Source organism: Limulus polyphemus, unplaced genomic scaffold (assembly GCF_000517525.1).
Source record: "Limulus polyphemus unplaced genomic scaffold, Limulus_polyphemus-2.1.2 Scaffold97, whole genome shotgun sequence".
Lineage (NCBI taxonomy): Eukaryota > Metazoa > Arthropoda > Merostomata > Xiphosura > Limulidae > Limulus > Limulus polyphemus.
This window is the reverse complement of record NW_013665707.1, coordinates 1165526-1176169: the sequence shown is the minus strand read 5'-3', so window position 1 is coordinate 1176169 and position 10644 is coordinate 1165526. Positions and strand designations below refer to the sequence as shown.

Genomic DNA, 10644 nt, shown 5'->3' with positions numbered 1-10644 from the left:
AGAAAGTAAATATTTAGATCCTCCTTTCATTTTTCAGGTAATCATCGATTCTTAAACTCTTATAAGGTACTGGTCTCTACTAATACCATTGGTAACTCAGTTTTAAGCTACTGATCTTTTTAGAGAAGTAAAAATCTTAATTAATTCCAAACATGACTTTTTCCAAATCTTAAGCTCCCCTCCTCACATCTTCAGAATACAACACAAAAAAATCAGGTCTTTATACCACTAATCTGTCATGAGTGGCTTTTCTTTGCATGTGTGTGCACACAGGAATACAAAGCCAAGTTTTATCTGAGCTGCTCATTTCAAAAAACATTAAAAGGCATTAATTTCTTTTACCTTGACTTTTAAACAAAGCTTACAAAAAAAGATCTACTCTGATTGTGAATAATATACTTAGAAGTCAAAACATATTTATTAAAAAATAAAGTCGATAGCTGAGAAATTTGCATACATATGTAGCTGTATTTATCATATCAAAAGCTAAAATTCTTATTGAAAGAGCATAAGAACAAAAATGGTTACTTAGAATAAATACACTTTAACATACAAAAGTAATCTAAGCTTATCAACTGTAATAGTAACGTCAGCAACAAAGGGAAAACATGTTTGATAAAATGTTTTTGTTCATATTAAATGTAGGATATTATCATCTTTTCATCTACTTTAATTTACAATTATTGAGAATAAAGTCGTTAATGAAAAGTAGTGTTTATCTCAACATGTGAAAAACATGACAGCCAAACACAGTAATTTAATAACAATCAATTGGACCACTTGATACTACTGTGTGATCTCCAGCTGGTTGATGGATAAAGTCCTGTACTCTCAACACTTCTTGATTCTCATTATAATCACAATAATAGTTTCCTATTTAACAGTGCAATACCACTCTGAAACTGGGAAACAGATACTCAACTTGTTTTTTTTTCTTTTACTGAACTTTCAAACTGATGCATGTGACAGTTCTATTTGGAAAGTGATTCATAGTTTCATATCAAGATGACTTTTTTTTTAGTTAGTTGTGGAAAGTCCAGTCACTTTATTAGTAAATGTGCAGTCTTTCATATTGTGATAAATTTTTAAAGATTAAATATTTCAACATTATATCCATTAGAAAAAAAAAGCTAGTGATTTAGAATATCTAGAAATCAAATGAAATATATAAATCTTTGGTTAACTTGTGATACAACTAAAACATATACATTAAACATCACTTTCCAGACTTATGAATTTCATGTAAAATATTTCAACCTTGCAAGAGAGTCACTCTAGACTGATGGGTTCTATGAAATATATTCCAAACCCAAAGAAGGAAACACTATCCTATACTGATGAAACACACTACAAACAATGGTGTGTCCATGAAAAATCTTACAATTTGTTAAAAAAAGTGTCTAAACCGACAACTTTCACAAAACATTTTTCAAGTGTTTTCAAAATTGTGACATTTTCAAGAAGTTGATTCCAAGAAATACAAACAGTCTATTACAAGTTTATGACGATGATAGTTGGAGCAAATAAAATGTTACTTTAAAAGTGTGATATTTTTTTTTTCCTTTTGTAATGAATTGAGATCTGTAACAATTTAAAATCTTTAGAAAGTTACAAGGTTCTCTCATAGTTACTTTAGTTATTATGGTTTTAGGTAACTTGTAACTGATATTAGACTTACAAAAACAAGTAGCCCTTAGAACTCACCTACTCGCTAATTACCTGCTTAGTAATTTAATCATTACATATAAGTCTGTTAATGTTGCATATTTAGTGGTAACGATCTATCTACAACTTTTGAGCTGAACACAAACAATTTTTTAAAAGCTGGCTCCAATTATTCATATTAGCAATGGTCAAAAATAAATATGAAAAATGAGTTAACAGATTTTTTATACCATTATGAACTTGCCAATCAAATAGAAATCCAAATATATATATACACATATATGCAGAAATTACATAATACATTACAATAAAATAGTTTTATCTTAATTTCATGAAAGAAATTGTTTACACCTTGTTAGTTTCCGCTACTAAAATCTATCTTATCCAAAAGAGTTGGCACACATAGGTGCTTGCTTCCAAGTCTTATTTTAAATGACGAGTTAAGAAAAAAAATCCCTTGACTTATAAGTCTTCACTAAGTCAAGAAGGAAGGAAGCAGCCTGTAACTCCGGACTACTGTTGATAGGAAGAACCACCAGAGGCGTCTAGCAGCAGCTGACCGCATTATAAGAATCCTCCAAAGCCCCAAGAGAAAAATGAAGTTAACTAGCTGACTAATGACATACAACCTGTGAATAAACCACAGATTATCATCAACTGTAAAGTATTCAAACACAGAAATAAAAAATAATGTACTCTTTGTAATAGCAAATATAACATACAATATTCTGAGCTAATTACACTTGTTATAAGATATGAATATTAGGCCTATTATATTTTTAAACACTATATTCTTTATCTAGTCCGTTAGGGATTTTCAAAGATTAGAAGAAAGTATATTAACAGTATTCCAACCATAACATTTTTGCCACAGCCATTGCAAATGGAACCTAATACTAATGTCTTATGAAAAGTCTAATTAATTATAATTATGCTTTGCCTGCTTGTAAAAGGTGTTCACACTACAACAGTATTCTGAACTGTTCTACAACTTACTGAACACACTATGTTGATATTCTTTGGCAGAGTAGCTTTTATCAATAAACAAATACACTGACTTTTTTAAGTCTAAACTTATTCTATCACACTATGTATTAAACAGGTCTGGCATTTAATCATTTCTATCTGTCAGAAAAAAAACAACTTACTTTAGTGATTAAAGTTTTTCTTAAAATTTTCAATTAAGTGTGAAATAAATTAACAAAATTAAAGCATTAGATTATACCTTTATTTGACTATTTTTTGTGTACTAATAAGAAACAAGCTGAAGAAACGTGTGTTTTACCTTCTAAGACTTCTTCTAGCAGCTGGAAGTGTGGATGGATCCTCTTTTAATAGGTATTTTCTAGATCCCAGTACATAGTCTTCAAAGTATTTTGGCCAGTCAAGGTTTTTAATAGAAAAGTCAAATGTCTAACAGAGGGATAAAAACTGAACATATTAACAATATGTACTATATATATAAAAAATTAAAATGTCAGTCATAAGCATAAACTTTAAAAACAAAACACTGATAACTTATGATGTAACTGGGATAATTTCCGGTGCTTTACATCATAGAAGTAATTTGTTCCTTCTAAAAAATTGCTTCTATATAAGAATATGTTATATTGTGTTCACATAAATAAATGTTTTAACATAAAAAATTTGTAACGAAAAACTGTGTATTCAATTCTGTTTTTTTTAATTATTATTAAAAACTTACTCACCTTTTTCAAGTGTGTGGTAACATAAGAAACCAAGTCAATACAATACTTTAAAATCAGTTGTAACTACATAAATCAGATCAATATATTTTTCACATTTTACATTTGTTTGCTATACACGTAGATTAGTTTATAAATATAAAAATTCACTCATTATTCAGTTGTTTTTAATAATTACTAGATAAATAAATACTTACTTCTTTGTCCTTTCCAACTAGTTGTTTATACAAAGTCTGAACATTGCTATTGTGAAACACCCATTCATGAGTTGTAAAATACTCTAAACAGTTTATAGCTCGATTGAGACGAGAATACAGCTGCACCATTCTGGAAGAGAAACCATATTTATATATTTAATAACTTAAATAACCAATTAATGAATGTCAGGAAGAAATACATTTGAACAATAATGTAGTTGCAGTAAATTAAATAGTTACTTGATAGAAATTTCTAAAATTTTCATTTTAATGATAATATCAATCTTTTTTTTTTCAGTTAATGTGTAATTCAAAACCATGATGGCTCACAAATATCATAATATGTTATTAGTTCTCATTATAAATTGGCATAATTACGTGATTTATATTTAGGAGAACCTACTACGTTTCGATAGAACATTAGTCCGTCTTCTTCGGGTATGAAAAAAATATGTAGTATGTCCTCCCCCAAAAAATAAATCACATCATTCTACTTATAAATCATTATTTGTCAATTTATTATTATATTAGCATAATGTACTTCTATATTCAAGTTATTAGTTCAAGAAAAGCTGATTTATTGATAAAAATATTTTGTTGCCAAGATGTATATTTAAAAATGGAGAAAAAATTTTCCTTCTAATTTAAGCAATTGAACAATGAATATGTTCAGTTCAAGTTTGCAATAATTCATATTATTTCTTTTACTATACATGTTCAAAACTAAATTCAATAAGAAAAGATATGAGAAAGACAAAATCACTTTCCCAATGTTCAACATTTTAATAAATATGAGAGAGAGAGTTGTATTTCATTCGTTAAGAAGGGAAAATAAAGTATTACAATCGTCTAAAAAACCCATTAATCGTGAATTGAATTTTTACAACACACTTGAAACTTGATTAAGCCTTATATGTGTAGCATAAAATATCTATATTACATAATATCTAGCTTCAAGGTTTCTACTGCTAACAGCTTATGAAATGTAATTATTTTTTATTAGAACACTATCTATATGCTAATATTATTTACCAATACAAACTTTACAGCATTTATTATACACATTTTACATAGAGTATAGTTTGACCAGTACTAAAATTACATTATCTATCAGGTTACTTTTTCAATGGAATCCATTGCAAATGTCAATATTGTTTAGACAACAATACAACTAGTATTGTTTTACTGTGACCTGTACAAGTAGAATAGAAGACTACCTCACTCACTAAGACATAAAAGTTTCAAGTGATAATAATAATAATGGTTGCTGATTTTTGTATAGACAGACTGGCATACTAATTCTAGCCTCTATACCACATGTCGGGTGGTTTGGCCAAGTTTCACTGGATGTATATTGTAGCATTATTTGAAAATTTGGAGTATAGTGTTTAATTTAGTGGAAAAATAAATGCTGCTGTGATTGAATCTCATACAATGTGCCTTGTACAATCTAGTGCACAGGTTCTAAATGTCATACTTGAGTCAAGTAATACTTCCTACAGTCATACTCAAGTTATTATAATTGACTTCAATTTTCAAATCTTGAATCTTAAGTCATAAATTTCTTCTGAAAAGTTGCTTCATAAATATATAACTCCAACCTTAAGGTACACCTTACTTCACACATTCTGATCCACAAATTTATTATTTCTCACATACCAATTCTCACTTTTAAGTTGCTTGATAATTCACACATTTATATTGTTATATTACGTGATGTTACTGCACCCATTCAGAAATTCAACCTTAAACTGCATATTACAGAGATTTAAGTACATTGTATTAAAATGATTGACGTGACACCGACAGCAGATATAAAATCCTAGCAGAACAGCAAGTATCAGAACTATGTTTTTACATTGGCATTTCATAAGTAGTGTGATGCCATCAAAAAAATTGATTGCTTTGGGAAGGGTGTGTAATAGCTCTTTCTGACACAAAATATTCATACACTTAGACCATAAAGTATAAGAATTTCTGAGGTGAACATTTTCCTTCAACTTAATAGCATTTGAAAGCAAAAGAAAATGGATCAATTTGGGATGCCAGAACCATTCAAAAAGAGACCTGCAACAAATCATACCCTAACCATAGTAAGAAAAGTGTGGCATCTTGCAACAGATGAAAATCTATAAACACGAAGGTCAGTGGCAAAATATATCTACTAGTCTCAAACTTTTATTTTGTATAGAATATAATTTTTAAGCAATTGCATTGTATTCACTTATACAACAGGCTTTATTATGCAACCTCTTTGCACTATATTTTTTTCACAAGAGAAATTTTTGAATTTCAGAAAAAATTTAGCAAGGAGCTAAATTTATCAATAAAAGGAACTTGATTTTTCCACATTGTTTTTACCTTTCCGAATAATCAGTTTTCAATAATAATTGAATTAATAAAAAACCAATCAATAATATAATACATAACACTGGATGCCAATCAAAGTATTAGAACAATGGACAGACACACAGGCAACCATAAAAAGAACAAGAGATTGGTTGTTATAAATACATCAATGGGTAAATAACAGTGAATTTCATGAACCACACAACAAATAAACATAAACATTTCTTTTTACCACCTTCTTTCAACCAAGATAACCAATTTCTATACCAGTGATGATTTTGATGTTCTATACAAAATGTATGTGCTAAAAGGTTGATAAACATACCTTTCTAGTCCTGGACTGCAATATTTGGAAATAATAAGCATTAATTACACACTACAGCTTATAACTACAGGAAAAAAATTATTACACACAAAACAATGAAAAGCTCTACAGTATTGGAGTTTTCTACAAATCTGAAAATATTTTTCAATATCTCAGTTCATGTACGTAAATCTGTAACTAAAGCATGTAAAATTTTTAAAAGTGTAACTGCAAAACGTTTTTTTTAATTTATAAAAGCACAGATAGAATTTAGTTTTACAATAAATTACAACTAAAAGGTATGTACTGTAGGCAGAAAAGAACTACAAAAAAATTTCAAAAGTATCGCAAAGGATAATATTTTTACATAAAATATCATTTGAATTACAATACACATGTATGAAAAAGTTTATAATATTTGTATATGTCAATTTCATACCTATTGTAAGCTTTTCATAACACTTCTGATATATCCAGGCCTTTATAAGAACAACTAACTAATGTCCCAAATACACTAGAATACTATGTCAGATTAATAGGTTTTAGAATTTGGCATGTCACACAAACACCATATAACTAAATATAATAATATAAAATTCTATTAATAAAAGAAAGAAATTGAAAAATTAGGAAGTTATTAATGATGTTTGTTCAACTGTCATTTTTTTCTGCTTGGTATCTTGTTTTGATTTTTGTTTATTAATTGTTATAGGCTAGTCTGGGAGCAAGATCTTGCATGATGATGATATACACTTTTTTAAACCGTAGGCCCTCAGCCTGATTTCTTTGTGCTCACATTCTAGAGTTCCATTTAATTACTTTTAAAAATAAAACCAACTTAATGGATATAATGAAGTTTGACTTCACTGTGGGAATTAAAACTATTTAACAGCACTGTCTACATTGTGGTAATAGTTTTGATGTTGCCACGGTAACTTCAGTGCTGGATAAAGACTTTTCACCTTGAAAAAATAAAATCTGATTGGAGATAAAGTTTTACAACTGATGTTCTGAATAATTTGATAGTCATAGCTAAAGAAGGGGAAGACAAGGCTTCTGAAGGCTGACCATGGCATAGAGATGGAGGTGGGGGGAAGACTGAAGTATGTATATTAATTTTTCTGTTTTACTTTACTTTACTTACTAGTCAATAATACATATTTATGTCAGCTTTGTTTTTAGTATATTTTGTGACACAAAGTTTTATTTTGCTATTGGTGGATTTTCTTTTATTTATCTTCTTTTGATCATTTAAAAGTGAAACAATTGCATTCCATTCTAGAACACCTTTTTTTTAATGAATTTGTCAAACTTTGACATTTTAAAAATTGCAAGGACTAATTTTTTTAATGCCTATATATAGTGTACATAAAATGTTTAATGTTTTTGCCAGTGTTCATAAAAGAGCTGGGTAGTAAAGCACATAATTATGTGACTATCTAACAGTCTCATGTGCAATATTGTAATTTTCAGTGCTGACAATAATTGGCACTAGTTGTACATCTTACTCAGAAAATAGTGTCCATAAAAGTGACATATATTTACAAATCATGACTCAAACTACACTTACCACACCACACTTCGTGCAATTCATAGTATTTATTAATTATTACTTGTCCTCTATACCTAAGATTACAATGCAGTGAAGGCAGCGACATCATTCCCACTGGCCATGTCCACCCCCAAATGCTTTCCATATACAATTTTAATAATCTCAAGCCCATGTATAAACATCTGATTAAATACGTACATAATATTCGTCATTATTGTAAACCAATAGTTTATTGGTTATTTTGTTTTAGAAAAAAGTCACAATCTGCTGTGTCCACCATGGGAAATCGAACTCTGAACTTTAGCATTGTAAGTTCGTAGACTTACTGCTGTCCCAAGGGGGACATCATTAAATTAATCAAAGTAATAGTGGAAACTTAGTATAAAAAGCAAGAGGCATCCCACTTATTTGCTATGTTCATAAATGATTCATAATGTCCCAAGTTAAAAACAATATTTCAAGTATTATATTAGTTAATTATGTTCAAGAAAGAATATCCAATGTTCAATGTAACACCTGTTGTATAAACGGGCAAAACTTTTAGTTTCAAATACTGAGAGTGATTAGTATGAAAACTGACAGTTATAAGTGAATATTTTGCAAATATATTAATGTTTTTAGCCTCCAATCAGGCAGTAACATGCAGTATGCTATAACCTAAAAAAAATAAACCCTTTTAAGATTATTGATAGTTCCTGATCAAAATTAAAAATTAACTTGAATATCAGTGTATTCAATTCTATATAACAAACTGTTTAGGACCTTATGTAATAAATCAATATATAAAGGAACTAAATCTGCAATATTTAGAATGCATTGAATTTAATATCAGTTGGTAACCTTCACTGTTTATGATGTTTTCAGTTAAATCTTAATAGCAGTCATGAGTTTAAGCTAACTTAAAAATTTAGGTTAGTCTTAAATCCATATACTAAGCTAACAATGCAAAATAATTCTCAAAGTGTAAACAAAACTATCAACAAAAACAATCACAATAAATAACAATATTGAATATTATTTTAAACATTTTAACTGATATCATTTAAAGTAAAAATAGGGTTAATATTAGTTGTGTGCTCTTAAAGTACACACAGTTTATATATATACTTTTAGATGTACTTGTAGAAAGGCACATTCAACAATAAAAACTGAACAAAGATAGAAAAAAAACACTAAAAAACACAACTACCTAGCCAGCTATATATAGAATTATATCGGTTTTCTGTTAGCTCTATTATTTTGCTAGTTCATAAACATTACATGATCAAAAACTCTCGATCTGATGGTTCAAAGGTCATAGCCATAGTTGCTTGTAAGTTATCAATCTTTTAGCCAACTTGTGAAACCACAGAGGTTCTTTTTAAAATAATCTAAAGGAACAATAAAAAGTGATAACTAATAGCATATTTTTACTTTGATCACACACACACACACCATAATGACATGTTAGGTATAAAAACAACATAGGGAGTTCTAGTTTGCATTTTCACTACAGCACTGAAGAGACTTGTTGTCTTTCAATGCTTGGTCACACAATCAGAAAAGAAACATAAAAAAAACTAATTCAAACATGCAAGTTTTGGAAAATATCTCTCAAAAAATATGCTATTGTAATGTGACACACTAAGCAAATGCATTTTGTGGGCTGCACAAAAGTGAGTAACATACACTAATCTAAGTACAAAGTTGATTTACAAGAATTTAAGGAAAGGCTTGATAAATATTTGAATAATAGGAGCTGTCTTTGAGTGTTTTATTTTAGAGTTTAGTATAGTGAATAGGACAGACTAGATGGACAAACACTTCCTTGTTGTTCTTAAATTAAATGTATTAGGCTGTCAAGAAATTAATGTTGCTTTTTTTTAGATGAAAAAACCCGAACAACTTGTATATCATATCAAAACAAAACAGTCTCCATTCTTATCAATGATGCTTTTCCATCATACAATCAGGTTGTTAATGCCCTGATTAAAGAAATCACTTGGCTTTCAAACAAAAAAACATGTCGATGTCCTCTTTAACACCTTCCATATTTGCATATGTTTTCCCATTAAGATGGTGTTGCAGCAAATGAAAAAGATGGTAATCTGATGGTGCCAAATGTGGAGAATATGGTGGGTGGGGGAGAATTTCCCAACCCAACTCCATAATCTTGTGTTGCATCAAACGTGCCACATGTAGACATGCATTGTAGTGGAGATAAAGAACACCTTTCTGATTGACAAGTGAAGGGCATTTCTGATGAAGGGTTTGATTTAAACATTCCGGTTTCTAACTATAGATCTCTGCATTGACATTTGTTGTGAATTGAGGAGTTTGAAATCAATTACTCCTTTGATGTCCCACCAAATGCAAAGCATCATTTTCCGCAGGTGTAGTCCAGGTTTTGGGGTCGTAAGTGTTTTTTTGTCTAGGACTGAGCCATTGTTTTTAGCATTTAATATTCGCATAGAGAATCCATTTTTCATCACCGGTGACAATTCTGTCCAAAAATGGTTCACACGCATTACGCGGCAGAAGAGACAAAACAACGTTCATACGTTGAAAACGATGATAATCAGAAAGTTCGTGAGGCACCCAAACACCTTCTTTATGGAGTTTTCCCATATTCATTAGATGTTTATGTACTGTTTCATGAGAGACATGCAATTTTACAAGAGTGGTGCCTTGGGTTAGACTCAACAAGCATCTTCAGAGCATCAATTTCAATTCCATTATGCCTGCCCTTGCCATCATAGTTTTTAAGGCTAAAGTCACCTGAACAAAATTTGCTGAACCATTGTTGACATTATGAACATTCAAAACATTTCCATAGGTTCTTTGATATTCTTTGTGGCTACAGAGGCATTGTTTCTCTTCTTGTATTCAAAC

The 10644-nt window shown here is 29.7% G+C and overlaps 1 protein-coding gene across 5 annotated transcripts in view; it reads right to left on the bottom strand.

The window, feature by feature from the left end:
* Nucleotides 1-399: 399 nt before the first annotated feature.
* The window catches only part of LOC106469581 (putative fatty acyl-CoA reductase CG5065), a 106290-nt gene continuing 96045 nt past the window's right edge, over nt 400-10644 (bottom strand). For 4 of the 5 annotated variants that reach the window (XM_022398898.1, XM_022398909.1, XM_022398903.1 and 1 more), the window contains 4 exons: nt 6243-6257; nt 3569-3698; nt 2951-3078; nt 400-2294 (listed from right to left, as the gene is read on the bottom strand). In XM_022398898.1, the coding sequence (XP_022254606.1) occupies nt 2141-2294; nt 2951-3078; nt 3569-3698; nt 6243-6257 (427 nt within the window). In that variant the 3' untranslated portion in view covers nt 400-2140. The remainder of the gene's footprint in view (nt 2295-2950; nt 3079-3568; nt 3699-6242; nt 6258-10644) is intronic. The other variant, XM_013930087.2, reaches the window with a different exon arrangement.